The sequence below is a fragment of the Dunckerocampus dactyliophorus genome, chromosome 16 (genome assembly GCF_027744805.1).
Source record: "Dunckerocampus dactyliophorus isolate RoL2022-P2 chromosome 16, RoL_Ddac_1.1, whole genome shotgun sequence".
NCBI classification, from domain to species: Eukaryota; Metazoa; Chordata; class Actinopteri; order Syngnathiformes; family Syngnathidae; genus Dunckerocampus; species Dunckerocampus dactyliophorus.
In genome coordinates, this window is record NC_072834.1 from 21,537,530 (window position 1) to 21,553,755 (window position 16,226).

General features: G+C 45.4%; 2 protein-coding genes across 9 annotated transcripts in view; one reads left to right on the top strand and one right to left on the bottom strand.

Annotated features, from left to right (window-relative positions):
* On the bottom strand, positions 1-11,824 carry LOC129168833 (arf-GAP with Rho-GAP domain, ANK repeat and PH domain-containing protein 1). 4 transcript variants are annotated; one of them, XM_054754538.1, is made up of 26 exons: positions 11,480-11,554; positions 10,715-10,887; positions 10,572-10,618; positions 9,880-10,260; positions 9,683-9,742; positions 9,429-9,585; positions 9,234-9,347; positions 8,811-8,915; positions 7,856-7,916; positions 7,661-7,781; positions 7,254-7,518; positions 6,980-7,179; positions 6,824-6,909; positions 6,559-6,741; positions 6,411-6,479; positions 6,236-6,335; positions 6,103-6,159; positions 4,725-4,851; positions 4,552-4,651; positions 4,133-4,334; positions 4,008-4,053; positions 3,740-3,933; positions 3,443-3,652; positions 3,261-3,366; positions 3,052-3,193; positions 1-2,980 (listed from the first exon to the last, which is right to left on the bottom strand). In XM_054754538.1, the coding sequence occupies exons 1-26, from the start codon at positions 11,537-11,539 to the stop codon at positions 2,927-2,929; spliced, it is 3,420 nt and encodes a 1,139-aa protein (XP_054610513.1). In that variant the 5' UTR covers positions 11,540-11,554; the 3' UTR covers positions 1-2,926. The 4 variants fall into 4 exon arrangements, with proteins under 4 accessions (XP_054610513.1, XP_054610511.1, XP_054610515.1 ...); XM_054754536.1 differs by having other exon boundaries at positions 9,865-10,260; XM_054754540.1 differs by lacking the exon at positions 11,480-11,554 and adding an exon at positions 11,711-11,824 and having other exon boundaries at positions 2-2,980; positions 9,865-10,260; positions 10,715-10,785.
* The window catches only part of LOC129168836 (platelet-derived growth factor receptor beta-like), a 17,522-nt gene continuing 12,902 nt past the window's right edge, over positions 11,607-16,226 (top strand). For 3 of the 5 annotated variants that reach the window (XM_054754548.1, XM_054754545.1, XM_054754549.1), the window contains exons 1-3: positions 11,608-11,779; positions 12,783-12,889; positions 15,292-15,366. The gene's annotated coding sequence lies outside the window, so the exon portion shown is untranslated. Of the gene's footprint in view, positions 11,780-12,782; positions 12,890-15,291; positions 15,367-16,226 lie in introns of all 5 variants that reach the window. The other 2 variants (XM_054754544.1, XM_054754546.1) reach the window with 1 other exon arrangement.

Below are 16,226 nucleotides of genomic sequence, written 5' to 3' on the forward strand. Positions count from 1 at the left end.
ACTTAAAGAGCAATTGAAACCAATTTTTACCAAACAATTCAAGTCAGGTGTGTGCCCAATCACTGATGAGTGGTTTAAAGCTACCCTGCCCACTACAAAACACACAGAATTGGTAAGAATTGTCTTGATGAGAAGCATTGTCTGATGTGCACCATGGCTCGCTCAAAAGAGCTGTCTGAAGACCTGCGATCAAGAATTGTTGATTTGTATAAAGCTGGGAAAGGATACAAAACCATCTCTAAAAGTCTGGATGTTCATCAATCGACAGTCAGAGAAGTTGTCTACAAATGGAGAGTTTGGCACCGTTGCTTCTCTCCCAAGGAGTGGCCGTCCACCAAAGATGACGCCAAGAGTTCAGCGCAGAATACTCAGAGAGGTAAAAAAGAACCCCAGAGTGTCTGCTAAAGACTTACAGAAATCACTGGCACAGTCCGATATCTCTGTGCACACATCAACTATATGTAAAACAATGGCCAAGAATGGTGTTCATGGGAGGACTCCACGGATGAAGCCACTGCTGTCTAAAAAAACAATGTTGCTCGTTCAATGTTCGCAAAAAGGCACTTGGACACTCCACAGAAGTTTTGGCAAAATATTTTGTGGACTGATGAAACCAAAGTTGAATTGTTTGGGAGGAACACACAACGTCATGTGTGGAGGAAAAATGGAACAGCTCACCAACATCAACACCTCATCCCCACCGTGAAGCATGGTGGAGGGTGCATCATGGTTCGGGGCTGTTTTGCTGCCTCAGGGCCTGGACAACTTGCAATCATTCATGGAAAAATGAATTCAAAAGTTTATCAGGATGTTTTGCAGGAAAACCTGAGGCCGTCTGTCAGACAGTGGAAGCTAAAAAGAGGATGGATGCTGCAAAAAGACAATGATCCAAAACACAGAAGTAAATCAACTTCAGAATGGTTTCAGAAGAACAAAATACATGTTCTGGAGTGGCCAAGTCAAAGTCCACACTTGAACCCCATTGAGATGCTGTGGCATGACCTCAAGACCGCGAATCATGCCAGACATGCCAGGAATTGGACTGAACTACAGCAGTTTTGTAGAAAAGAATGGGCCAAGGTTAGTCCTGTTCGATGTGCCAGACTGATCTGCAGCTACAGGAAGTGTCTGGTTGAAGTTATTGCTGCCAAAGGGGGGGCCACAAAATATTAAATGTGAGGGTTCAGTTACTTATTCCTCCCCCTTCTGTCATTGTTTGCATGCCATCCTCATTAAAATATAAAAACCTATAAAGGTTTGGGTGGTTTTAGTTAAAGCAGACACTGTGTTTTCATCTGTGTGATTTTGACAAAGATCAGATCACATTTGATGGTGATTTTATGCAGAAATGTGGGAAAATTCCAAAAGGTTCAGATACTTTTTCATACCACTGTATAGTAAATATATATATTTTCTGTATTTATAGTAGAAGGTAGATCTTTGGGACTAAAAGTAGCTGGCAGGCTGAAAAAGTGTGAGCACCCCTGGCTCAGATTGTCATGTTGCCAGCTTGTATGTTAAAGTTTATATTACAGTAAATACTTTGGAAGCAACTGGCGGGCCGGATGTGGCCCCCGGGCTGTAGTGTCCACCCCTGTACTATACAGTACAGGAAGTTATTCAGCATCTTCTGCGCTGATTGGCTCACCGTCACGCAGCATCCACCCACATGTTGTGTCTCTCACATGTGCTTCCTACATTGTTATTACCTGTAGACCTTTACAGGAGATGCACTTTGTACACAAAGAGAGTAATTGTATCGCCTCTTTGTTTTTTTCCTCATCCAATTTCGTAGACATAAAGCATTTTTTTTATTTTATAATTTTTTTTTACTAAAACTGAACTGGCTAAAACATGTTTAGTTTTGTTGACTAAAACTGTCATATATAGAACTGGTTAAAATGTTACTAAAACAAGAAGCATTTTCGTCCAAAGGACTAAGACTAAAAATAAAATGGCTGCCAAAAACAACAGTGGAAAAAAGTACACATGTAGATGCAGAGCCTTCGTCCCGACAGTCAACACTCATTGAGACATTCGGGCGACGTAAATACAAACGAACAGCCCAAAATGGTGTGCACTCACACAAAGTGTATTTTGCTACATCGCAAAAGAAATGCTGTGCTTTGATGCAGGTACCGGGCGGGACAGGTTTTGGGGACTGGGCTCTTGGCTGGATTGCGGGTTGCGTGCCTGGAGGGCGGCGAGGCGTACGGGCATGTTCAGTGGTCAAAATGCGTGCCAGTCACACGCACACACATACACACACACCCTGGACTGACACAAGCTGGAACCAGTTAGAAGCAGACACATAGCCACACCACTGATACATGCAGGGGAGCGGTCCCACCCCTGCGAGGGTGGAACCCCAGAAGAGGATATAGAGCAGTTACTTCCTAGTTTGAGGCTTCTTCCTCCGACTCTTACAGTGGACGGACTGAAGCCCCCACGCTGTGCTTTGTGACAATTGCTTCACTAAAGATTGAAAATACAGAAAAGTGTGTTCGACTGATTTCTTCTCGGGATAAACGAACTCAAATGTTTTATTTAGTATTTGACTCAGTACTTACATTTGACCTAATATTGTCTGCTTATTGACATGGAATCAATGTAGGAAGATACCAGTCGGCCTGATTGGAATAAATGACAACGAGGTGCGGTGGAATTGCAGCAGATGAAGTTGTTGGTAATAAAGTTGTTGGGTTTGGTGGACGAGGGCCTCATGTCTCCTAACAACAACAACGACATGAAAGTCAAACTTCATAGGGCGTCCTTCAGGGTCCAGAGAGTATTCTGTCACATGGTCTAACTGCTGTTCAGAGAACGTATGAGCTGAAGCATAAAAAGATCCGTAGAGGAGGTCAAGCTTATTGAGCCAGTGAACTACAGAGACTATTGATGATTAGTATTCAGGTTGTCTTCTTCTTCAGAAGACTGTGATCTGCTCCTCCTCCTCATCTGCATGATGCTGTTCGTGTGTCTGCCAAGCATTGCAACACACTCGTTAGTCAACGAACAACCAAGTGTGTGGGTCACATGACCAACACGTACCAGGAAGATCATCCCGTGGTGGATGATGAACTCGCGGGTCAGTTTGAGCAGGTCAGCATTCAAACTGTGGAAGAGTGAGGGAACCAGAACCAGGGCCAGGTTGTGGGCCGACATCTTGTTAACTTGAGAGAATGTCTGAACCCTGACATGAACCACGCACATCAGTGGGGGGGGGGGACGATTCCAAGTACCTTCCATGTATTACTTACATGTAAAAGTGTCCAAACAACGTGTCCACCGTCACATGCTTGCTAACAGGCAGTTGCCGTAGCAACCGGCGGTAGGCTGAAAACCTCTCACGTTCATCTGAAATCACTGACACACAAAACACGTCGTTAAGTACTACTACAAGTACTAATTATCTTGTGTCCACGCAGTACTCTGGACTGACTTGCAGCACGTATCCAGTCCTTCCTCTCCCTCTCAGGGAAGAGTGCTTCCTGCTGGCGGATGTATTGTTTGAGGGCAGCGGCTACGTCCAAAACACCTTGTTCATCTGTCTCCAGAGAAGCGGAGCTTGGAGATTTCACCAAGGCCTCCACCAGCTGTGACACTTTGGAGGCCAAGCCGCAGCGGCGGTACACGCCCTCCACCTTCAGACCTGAAAAAGCACCCACAAAAAACGTCTTCTTCTCTTGAGAGGAAAAGGACAATGCCAAGACGAAGAAAACGAGGAGAGTGTTGTGACCGTAGTCTTGAATGTGGCTGATGCAGCGTTCCACGGCCAGCGGCACCGAGCCCATCACTTTAAGGTCCGCCAGTGGGTACAGACATTGATGGGCTGCCGGATGTTCTGAAGATTTGTGATTGGCCAGAGCATCCTGCAGGAGGCGGTACCAGCTACGACAGCTGTAGTCTTCATCAAAGTGCAGCGAAACGTGCCTGCAGACACCCAGGTGTCACATCATATCACACGAACAGACAAACCAACATGTGCGCAACATGCACAAACACACCTGTCTCCGGCTACCATGGTGATGACGTCTTCAGATGGCTCCATCTCTAAAAAATATTGATGACCTAACTTTTAGCCTGTGTTAAAACTTGCTGGATGCACGTAAATATGTCACAGAAGTGTTACCGTGGTGACTGAGCGTGCTCAGTTCCATCATTAGAGCCTGCTGTGAGTGTCTGTGAGTGTGGTGAACGCTCACTCCGCCATCCCAAAGCAGCAACCAGGCGTCAGGGTTGTCCGAGGCTGCGCCCACCTCAACAACACACACTTTACTAACCGCCAAAGCCCCACACACCTCCGCGTAGGACACGCCCCCTGGCAGAATCACCTGCCGAGAGAAAGATCGCCGTCACCACTTAAAACATTTGAACACGTACGAGACTACAGGCCCGTCTTAATTGGTCCAAGGCATGTGTGACACCCGCCATGTGGTCTGGGTTCTTTCAGAGGGTGTTGGTCTGGTCAGGTGGTCTGAGATCTTGTCAAGGGGTACTGGAAATCTTGTCAGGGGTTTTGGTCTTGTCAGGAGCCTTGGGGGGTCTTACCTTAAGGATGTGGACCAGGTGCGTCAGGAGCTCGTCCTCGCTTTCAGCCACGCAAATGATCTGATTGTCTAACGTGACCAACTCAAACTGAAAGGTCGGCCTGAAGGCAGAAACGCTTCTTAGAGCTGGAATGGTTCTTGTGTGACAAATTATTCACGTAGTAGTATATTTACCCGTCTTTTCGGAAAAGTGACAAAACGTCTCGCAAGTCGAGGACGTCACATGCCGCAGAGTCATTTTCTAACGAAAAGAGGAAGCGATCTTCCTCCAGTTTGCCGTGGAGCTCCTCCTCTTCCTCTTCTGCACACATGACACAAATAATAACAATTCAATAAAAGCGTCAATAAAAGGCCGGGGGGGGGGGTAGTACATGGCCAAACGCCAGCTTTGTGCTCAAGATGCAGCTCAACAAAACCTGAATTCCTCAAACAGAGTTAAACGGTACCGAGATGGTGGTTCAACTTACTTTGTCAAGTCCGCTGGCAGAATAAAGCCGCACGTTAGCACTGATTATTATACTAACTATACCCTACTAGTCTTTTCATTGGTCAATATTGCGTAACACTGATTATTATACTAACTATACCCTACTAGTCTTTTCATTGGTCAATATTGCGTAACACTGATTATTATACTAACTATACCCTACTAGTCTTTTCATTGGTCAATATTGCGTAACACTGATTATTATACTAACTATACCCTACTAGTCTTTTCATTGGTCAATATTGCGTAACACTGATTATTATACTAACTATACCCTACTAGTCTTTTCATTGGTCAATATTGCGTAACACTGATTATTATACTAACTATAGCCTACTAGTTTATCAACGACATTGTGACACACATAAATAAACTGGAGAAACAACTGCCTTTTTTCATCTATGAAATATGTCTGTATTGTTTTCATATGTTATGGCAATAGAATGCTGTACCTCACGGGAACCACTCGGTGGGAGTGTTGAGGTGTTTAGTGGGGACTTTTTTCTTTGTGAGAATTTATTCCTTCATGTTAGATTAAAGAAGTGTTTTGTTGCAGTTGATCGATGGCTCAGAGTGCTTATTCCTCCAGCCAATATTGAAATACCAGAAGACCAACGAGCTGACTACTCACGCAAGGACCTCTGCGACATCTACTGCACCTCTGCTTGGCCTTTTAATATTTCATATTGCGTTTTATTCCTGATGCTCGGCTCAAAAAGTGAGCAAATGTAACGTATTCCCTCCGTATCTCTTATAGCCAATTTCATCAGATGCTAGCGGGTCAGTGTGATCTCAAAGTAGGCACCCCCGTCGTAATGCTGCACAAAGTATTCCTGCTCCCACGTCCACCGGGTTCTCAATAAATGGTGACGGCATCACCCACTGAGTTACACAGTGAAACTGTACAGTAAACCGAAACCAGGTTATGAGTTTAGCCTAGGTTACCATAGCGATATAGCCGCTTTATAAGAGAGCCACCTTCGTTGTACAGGCTTTGTACTCAACGCACCTCGCTAACCCACTAAACTCGCTTTGCAGTACATCCCCCGGGAGGTTGCCTCGTACCTGAGGGGGCGGAGTCAGCTCGCCTGTATCTTATTTTGGGAAGGTAAGGTGGAACTTCTGTTTGAAAACGGAAAAACATGTTAGCAATGAGGATAGCGAGGACTCTTTGGAGGAACAGTGTTGTGTGTTTCACCTGTATACTCATTGAGCTTAAGTATCTCTGCCTGCAGAGCCTGCCCCGCCCTCTCAGCCAGCTGGATGGGGGAGGGGTGCTGAGGATCCGTTTGACACACCTGCAGAAAGGCAGTGATGTCATTGTGTGTGTGGCGTATATGAATATACTGCATATATGTGTACGCGTGGATGACCTTTGCCCCTGAGAAGATAAGTGACACGGTTTCTTGGACATCGATACCACAAATGACCTCCCGCAGCCTCTGAAACAAAACATGCCCACTAGAGTGATTTGGACGGACAGATGGTCACATGGTCAACATGGTCACGTGTCAGTCACACCTGCTGCATCAGACCAGAAGAGGACGCGAGCGCATGGACTCGTCGGTAGCGCCCCCTGCTGTATTTATCCTGGATAAACTTTGACCTGTGCTCATCCGAAGACTCGGGACGTATCTGCTCTGCGGGGGGCACCAGCGGGGCCCACACCTGATTGGCCAGCCTGTTACCGTAGGTAACGAACAGCTGTGAGGGAGGAGGGTTTCAAAGGTCAAAGGTCCGAGAGACAGACAACAACTGCATGGTGGGTTCCGTACGCCCCCCTCACCTGTATGAGTGGTTCTGTCCAGACCTTGTTGTCCATCTTCAGACTCCGCACCTTGGAAAGGGTGCTGCCGAGAGCTCGATGGTGACCTGGAGGAAGAAGATTAGCGTTAGCTGGTCAGCATTACAAAAGACGGCCGCTGGATGAGGGCGTGGTCACCTGCACAGCTGTGACAGATGACGAGCAGCAAATTGACCGACGCCCATTCGGGGTCGGCAGCGCTGCAATCGGCGCACTGTTGATTGGAGGGATTTTTCCATAAACGCGTCGCCACCTGGCTGCAGGACAGAGCGCTGCAGATTGACGAGGACAGGCCCTCTACCCAGACAGACAGATCCTTTGACGAATCAACAGACAGGCTGGGGGGAGGGGTGGAGCCCCAGTCAAACAAAGCAGAACATTGGGACAGAAAGGAGGATGGACGGGTCAGTACTTGATGGTCCTGAAGGGGGTGGTCAGGGTAAATGAGTGTTTTCCGGTCGCCCTGACAGAGGCCAGGTTCAGAGGAATGCTGTAGGAAGCCACGCCCAGCTGGAAGCCGTCTTTGTTGGGGTAAATCCAGAGGTCGTGACCCCAGACTGCAGCGTAGAAACGGCTCTTTGGATCCTTGATGGTGATCGGTCCATGCAGGTCTGGACCTGCAGGACTCGCTTGTCCCCGAGATGCCAACAGAGACTGGATCCAACCATCTTGAACATCTGCCACACAAAGCGCCAAGAACACCTGACACTCATGAGTCAAAGTCACATGACAAACAGAGTCCAATGGGATACAGCTTCATCTAACAGAAGCCAGTATGAACCAGTAGAGTCCAACGGAAGACAAGAAACACCGCCTCACCGTCACTGTGAGCCATGAAGTCATAATGTTTCTTCTTGAAGTAAACCGAGAACCTTCTCTTGTCTAGTTTCTTCACATTAGTGATACTGGACACGTGAAAGAGAACCTCGCTGAAGTGGTCCTGTTGAAGGAAACACAACCATTACTGACACACACACGCACACGCACACACACACACACCCCCAACATACTTACTGTTCGTTTTTTCCACAGTGACATCAACTGTCCATCAAATGTCACCCAAAAGACATAATGCCTAAAAAAACACATCCCTTTATTATTATATGATTATATCATTATTATATCATCTATCCATCTGGACCAGTGATCCCCAACCCCCGGGCCGCGGCCCGGTACCGGGCCGTGGGTCATTTGGTACTGGGCCGCACAGAAAGAAAAAATAATTTCCATTTTTTCATTTTTTTATGTTTTATTTTGAAAGTGGCCGGATTCTGTCTGTTGAGGCATGTCCATTGGGCGTGTGCTAACTTTATCTCATGCCGCACAGATAGACTACTACTGTATTTTTACCATTTTTCTTTCACCTCATATTTGATGTCAAATGCTGATACTATGTGGGAATGCATAAAGGTAAGTTTTGATGACTTATTGAGTGCTAATGTGCTCATTTGTCTCAAGTTAATTCATGCTAGCGATGTAATAATCTTTCTGGAAAAACTTGGCTGGAACTCGAACCGGTGGATGGTGGGTCGGCATTCATTTTGTGCTTTTAATTTGATGTTATTCATGTCTTAGTTTTACACAATTCATAATAAATAACATAAATTAGATCGCTATAATGTACGCCCCCCCTCCGCGGGAGATTTGTGGGAACGCAAGCTGGTCCGTGGGGGTCAAAAAAGGTTAGGGACCACTGATGTAGAGCAGTGGTTCTCAATTATTTGCTGTCATGCCCCCCCTAGAGGACATAATTATTTTCACGCCCCCTCCGATTTGAAATACCACTGAGAACCGTGTTTGTAACTAGAAACCAAAAGCAGGAAAATGCAACAAAATGGAGAGCTGTGAAGCGCAGATGCGTGTTCAAGAGTCAAACTGCATGTCCCCAAAGTACTCCCTGCCTCCCACGCCCCTCCTGACAGTTCATGCCCCCCTGAAGTACTGATCTAGAGGAAGAGGATGAACATACCTGAAGCCCTTCCAAGTGTCCAGCCAGCTTGCTCGGACCACAGCACTTTGTGGGACGGCGTGTGTGCCATATCCTTTCTTCCTTGACACTCGAATTGTGGCAACACTGGATGACAACAACACAAGATCACAAAAAGAACCCATCCATCCATCTTCTAATAAGATCTGATAAGGACCTTATTATGGTCAAGGTGGGCTGGAGTCTACCCCAGCTATGGCAATGGACACGGGACACAACGAATGGCGTACTAGATGGGGGAGGACTCTACCAGACCACTTTATATAGAGCTCGGATCATCTTGTGACTTGCAAACAACACATATACTGTAGTGTCCTTGTACATCGTGTACGTCAACTGAGCCCACTCGCACTGCTGCCTGCACGTCACCACTCCACAAACCCATCACTTGTGTCTGTTTTGTACCTTGGAGTCTTTTGTTTGGAATTTTTCCTGGTCTTGGCTGATTGGCCAGCATGCAAAGGAGGGGGCGGTGCTGGGCGAGCGGGTATGACGCTGGCTGATCGGCCGGGAGCGACGCTGGACAGGAGCAACAAGCGCGATCAGTGACTAACAGCGGTCATAGAAGGAGCGCTACTCGGTGTACTACTGCATACACACTTGCTGCCGTGGAGCAGGCTGTGAGCAAGGTCATCTCTCATTTGTTCGTTAGCCTCAGAGGAAGATTCCAAATGTTCCTCCTCGTTGGATGAGTCCGAGTCAGCGTCATCGTCCCAACTTTCCAACACAGTGATGTAGAGACCTTCTTCCTCTTCTTCTGCAGTGTTTGATGTGGGCACAAGCAAAGAGGAAGCAGTCAGTCGTGTCGAAAGCGTAGAAAGTGGACAATTGCATGTTGTCCAACAGTAGCGTACCTTGTCCAGCGGACGCAGCATTTCCATCTGCTGGTGGTGATGGGTCCACAACAAGCACATCTGGACCAGAGGAAGACAACATTGATTGTCCAACAAATGTCTTGCCATTTCTCACAAAGTGTTATGTTGTTTGATCAATGTAATCCTTGTCACATGCAGAATCAATGAGTTGATTGATTTACCAGTGTATGAGTCACCTGTGATACTTCTGAAAGCAGGCAGGTGTGGAGCTGACCGTGCGTCTGGGTTGGCCACGTTGCTAAGCATAGAAGCTAAGCTGTGTATGTTCATCATTGAGCTAACGTTGGTTGGCGTAGTGGAGGACTTCGGCGTAGCCACAGCAGGATTAGCAATGACGCTAGCAGCTCCTGCTAAACTTGGTATGTGGCTAGCGATGCTGCTGGCCATGCTGTGTATGGAGGGAGGGGATGATGGAGCAGGCACGTGGGCTGGTGGGCTGGGGGCGGAGTCACTGGCGGGGGCGACCACAGCGTCCACAGAGAGCATTTCAGCAACACCTTCCAATGTCTGGAGGCCCAGTGATCCAGCAAGAGGAGCAACAGGAGAAGCATCTCCATCTGGAGGGGAAGGAGATAGTGACATCATCACTCCTCTAAGATCACCTGTCACTCCTAATAAATGACGTTTGCATTTCCTCTCAAGACAAAAACCTCCCCTCAGTGTGACGAGTAAATATGACAGATATCAATAGATATGTGCATGCGTGTTAGTGATGTGATCTGTTTTGAAATCGAAACCAGTTTACAAACCAGTTTGGCAGGAACCATCGGCAGTCACGTCAATTTAACTTCTACACTTTCCTCACCAGCCGTCCACCAACTCCATGGACATAGCCTGAATATTCTACTGTGGTTTGTGGGACTCGTACCTGTCCTCAGCGGGACTCCATTGGAAGTGTTTGGGCCAATCAGATCTCTGGAAGACAAGAACACGTCTCAGCCATCTTTGTCTTCATCACAAGGACACATTCTTTGCTTAGACACGTGTATATGTCTACACCAATGGGCTTACCTGTCCGAAGAAGAGGCGGAGTCACGCGCGTAACGAGCCCGAGGCTTGGGGACGGGTGGGGGCGGGGTCATCTGATGCAGTGGACATATTTGCGGACTGAGTGATTTATTGTTAAAGGAATCCACAATCCTTATGTGAGACATGAACACACGTCTTTCTCTTTTCTGTGCCTTCTAAAGATATAAAAACAGGTAAAAAGAGGCAGGTAATTAATGCACGTAATGGGACACACCTGCTCCGCCTAGAAAGCCCGCTACTAAAACACCTCCAAAAAGCTCCAACAAGGTTTTATGGTTTCATACCCATGCTGTGATAACATGTCATACTTACAGTATTTTGCTCATTTGAAGCATTAGCAGAACTTCCTTCCTGCGTGCGTTGATTTCACATAGCAACATAGAAAGGAACGCTACACCTAGCGTCAACTTTTCCACTGCTGCAGCAGTGGCGGCAGCTCCAGTATGTAGCGCTACCTTTAGCTAGTGGGCTTTGTGAGCGAGTGCGTGGTGAGGCTAGTCGCTAACCGGTGTGGTGTGACGAGGTACACACCAGTAACTACACCAGTAACGTAGTTCTTTGGCATAACAATGTTAATAATAATGTAACAATGTTAATATGCAGGTAACATTATGTAAATGGAGCATTGTTGCCACTTTTTGGAGTTTTTTTCAGAAGGCTTTATAGGCGGAATAGGATACGTGCATTCTTTGCTGCCACTTTTTATCTGTTTTTATATGAAAACGTGTGTTTGAAAACATGTCTCACATAAGTATTGTGGATGATGGGCAAAATTCCATAAAAAGTGCACTTTTCCTTTAAGGCCATAGTCACCAATCACCAACTAGCAAGGAACAGACGAGCATTTAGGAAGTATTGCGTTAACATGCAAATAGTGCGCGCGCGTGTGAATTGTATTGAGTAAAATGGAGACATAAATAAAACAGCCATCACAAGAAAGGAGAAATCTGAAATAGCAAAGACTAGAGCTTCTCTTACCATGTTTGTTGTAAGATCCACTTGTCTTCTGTCCACCTGTGGAAGGTTTTAGAGGACAGGCGAGATCAGGTACAGACGTCGTTCAACCTGCTCTGTCAGTGTGTTCGTGTTCCACACGACCAGTTTGACTGACTCACGTCATCAAATGTGTGTCTGATTGCTCACAATCACTACCTCCGCCAAGCGCAGCGCGGAGCTTATGTTTTTGCCGGCGTTTGTTTGTCTGTGTTCAAAATAGCTTGAAAAGTTCTGAATGGATTTGGAGGGAAGTTTTTAGGAATTGTCGGAAATGGGATATGGAAGAACTGATTCAGTTTTGGGCGTGAGCCGGATCACCGTCTGGATCCAGGATTTTTTTTAAAGGATATTTATATAGGACAATTTTCGGCATTTGTGCACATAACTACACAAAAAATGGTCAGAGCACTTGAAAAAAAATACAGGTCAAGTTTCCAACAGGTTCTACAAAATATCAAAGACTGATCCAAAAAATGTAGGATTGTTATTTTGGGGGACTAAGGCGGAGGTGTGCGCTCTCCGAATGCTTCTCTGGATGAGTACTGCTGTAACTGAGTAAAAGAGTAATGGAGTACAGCTCTTCATTTCTCTATTGGGTGTTAACTAAGCTGCACTTCCTCTCCGCACCACTGGATGTTGCTCTATGACAGCATTTCTACGTTGTAGCGCTGAAGTAGCTATAAAGCCATTAGAATAGACTTTCTTCGAGACATGGACATTAGAGTAGATCTCTGTGGTGTAGATACACACACAGAACAGTAAGCCTACTGTATGTACTTTGACTTAGATTGAGTACTGTTTATGATGAAGACCAAAAATCTAAATGTCTTCTAAAAGACACTTTTATACTACTGATCACTGTCAGTCAGTTTGAGCGTGTGTGTGTGTGTGTGTGTGTGTGTGTGTTGGAGTCAGTTGACTTCCTGTCGGGATTGGCAGAGAAGCAAATTGAAAACAGACGTTCTCTCTCCCTCCCTCTCTCTCTCTCTCTCTCTCTCTCTCTCTCTCTCTCTCTCTCTCTCTCTCTCTCTCTCTCCCTGTCTCAATGACTCAGTTTATTTCCATTCGTCCAGAGACTGGAATCCACAGTGAAGAGAAGAAAAGGAAAAGGGGGAGAAGTTTGACCAAACTTTTGGTTGGAGTCATGACATTGTGTGACATGTGAGTATTGCAGCACTTTAGTGCTTTGTAGTGTAAAAGTAATGTATATGTAATGTAATGTAATGTATATGTAATGTAATGTATGTCATGTAAATGTTTAGTCCAAAGGGGTTTTCAGTCATTGGCTTGGAAAAAGAAAAGCATCAAGTGAAATGCTTCAGTGGGAATGAAGTGCATTCGGTGATGGCAAAAGTGCAACGGGAAGAGCAGCTTGAAGCTTTAAAGTTGAAACGAAAGTTGGAAAACGTTGACTGCATCTTCACAATCAGCTGAGGTGTGAATGGACCATTCCGGAACTTTCATCCTCTTTTGGGGAAGTAATTGAGACGAGGCGAGACGAGACAAGGCGATACACGAGATTGGGTCTACAAGAACGAGATAAGATGAGATTTTAACTTTGCTTTTAAGAAAAGTACAATTTTATAAACTATTGAATCAAGTTAAGAGAAAGCACACATGTCTGAAAATCTATTTACCTAACAATGGTTTCTTTAACAGCAGACTATTTGAATCAGACTTTAACTGCGTTATTATGAGCAATGAGGAGTTGCGTTCAAAGACACCACGTCATTAAAGTTGAATTCGCAGGTTTTGAGTGAATTTTCTGGGATTTCCGAGCACACTTAAATGCAGCAAATTGTAAGAGTTACAAAGTGACTGATGAGAATATCCACTTATTGCTTTCCTTTTCATTTCTGTTTATGTAGACCACACATACACGCATAATAAACACATTGTTGTGACGTTCGGCGTGTCCGTGAATGCATCTTGCGGTCTGTCTGGTGGCAATGACGAAGTGTGGTTGCAATGACGAATGGACTGGAGACGTGTTTGTTTGGAGTTGGAGAAACACACATGGTGTTGGAAATGCGCTTCTGTTGATGTGTTCGGGTCAGTAGAAAGTTCTAAAAGAGCGTCAGACTGTGTGTGACCCTGTGGGGAGCTACACTGTGCCTCCGTCTGTCGTCATAACAGAGAGCCGTGGCTTGCCATGATGCATATGTGTTAATTACGCAAAATAACCCAAACTTAATTCATAAAATAAGTTAGTTACATTCGTTAACACTCAGCCACACAGCCCTAAGTGCACTCTTTGTGTATGCTAGCAGCCCCGCCTCCACCCACCGAGACAAAGAGCCTGTATGACTGAGAAAAGGGCTCACTCCGATGTTCGATGGAACAAATGTGCCAAGGTGCTGAAAGCAAAGCACAGAGTGAATCCGCATCCTGCCCGTTTGCAGGCTACAGACAAGGAAAACAGACACATGGCAATATATTGATTATCCACTTCATTTTCATTTTTTGTTTGTTTAATTCCTTTATTTATTATCATCCCACGGCTGGTGCCCATGAGACAGGTTTTTTGTGAGCGTCCTAATCTCGCAAGAGCTTGCGGCAGCCCTACTGCTTTGCCTTGTCATCACTTTCATCTTTTATTTGTGTCACATGACACAGCCTAATCATACCAGATCAATACTCAAGAGATCCTAGATCTTCCATTCTCCAAAACTGACAAGAATTGAGCATGAATGTGATGACCAGCACATTATTTTACAATTGCAACATTTCTTTTGTGCATATGCATCCAGTAAGTATATCCATCATGCTGAAACGCCGAAACGTTTATTGCTCACGTGCGTGTTGACGTGCACAATTGTATTTTTGTTCAAATAGAACAATAATATACTAGGTCCCCAACTTACGAACACAATTGGTTCCAGACGACCGTTCTTATGTTGAATCGTTCTTAAGTAGGGGAAAAGGTAATATTACCAATGATATAGGTACTACATGTACGTGTATACATATATAGTATATGTGTATGTATGTAAATATGAGTTTGGATGTAGTAGTAATATTAAACCAGGATAATTAATGAAAAAAACAATGATAAATATAATGATACATAATGATAAATGTTATTTACCTTTGAAGTGGAGTGGTCAAGCATACGTCGTCGTGGTGGAGGAGGAGGAGGAGTTATTGAAAAAAAGGACAAATCGTCGTTGTCATTAGACTAAAAGAGGTAGTGTTCTGTGGGTGGTGTAGAATTTAGCAGGCCTATTAACTCTTCATAAACTTTAATCACACGCTCTGTCCGGGTTGTATCATACAGATACAATTTAGCTTTCCATTTAGCTTTCTCTCCCCAGCGGCTTCCTGTACCTGTTGGTCCCATTAGCAGTGTCACAGCGCCCTCTACTGGTCAAGCATGTAGCAGTATAAATACTGATGACTACAATGCAAAATAAAATAAAATATAGACCAGTCGGCTTGTGTTCGTATCCGCGAATGTTCGCAAGTCGGATGTTCGTAAGTTGGGGAGCTAGTGTACTTCTTTGTTCAAATGCCATTTTTTGACCCGTGACACAGTTTGATGTTCATCTTTTTCGTCGCCAAAGGTTGCTGTCCATCATCTGATCCTTACTGAGCAGGAAGTCCAGAGCCAATTCAACATGGACGACTGATACATGCAGGTGAGCGCGTAGTAGCAAAGAGTGCCGCTTTGTTTCTTCATGATGTCACAAGAAAAGAGATGTGACGAGGCAGGTGATGTCCAATTTGCAAATGTAACCCATTCGATGATGCACGACCTCTTTCGTCCGATCTCTGCAACGTCATTTTTGCCTTTAGAATTTGTCTCTGAGCAGCTCTCAAATGTGTCTAACCCAGTGGTCAGCAACCTGCGGCTCCAGAGCCACGTGCGGCTCTTCAGCTTCCTTGTTGCGGCTCCCACGCCGAGCTCTGTTATTTTTTCAAAAAGAGTATGAACTAGAGCTGCAACAATTAATCGATTAATCGATGGTTAATCGATTACCTAGTTAATTGACAACTATGTTGGTAATCGATTAATAGTTTTTAAAATTTAAATACTGTATGTAAATATCCTCTGATTTCAGCCTCTCAAATGTGAATATTTTAAAATTTCCTTCGCCACCCATGAAAGCAGACCTATTATCTTTGTGTTTTAGCCATAAAGCATATTTTGTTAGATTTGTTGAAATCCTGTGCATTTTGGGGTTACACTTAAAACATCCATCCATCCACTTCAGCTTATCCGAGGTCGGGTCGTGGGGGCAGCAGCCTTAGCAGGAGAAGCCCAGACTTCTCTCTCCCCGGCTGCTTCGTCCAACTCCTCTTGGCGGATCCCGAAGCATTCCCAGGCCAGTTGAGAGATGTAGTCTCTCCAATGTTTCCTGGGTCTTGCCCGAGGCCTCCTACTGGTCGGATGTGCTCTGAACACCTCCCCAGGGAGGCATCCTGACCAGATGCCTGAGTAACCTCATCTGGCTCCTCTCAACGCGGAGCAGCAGCACTTCTACTTCAAGTTTCTTCC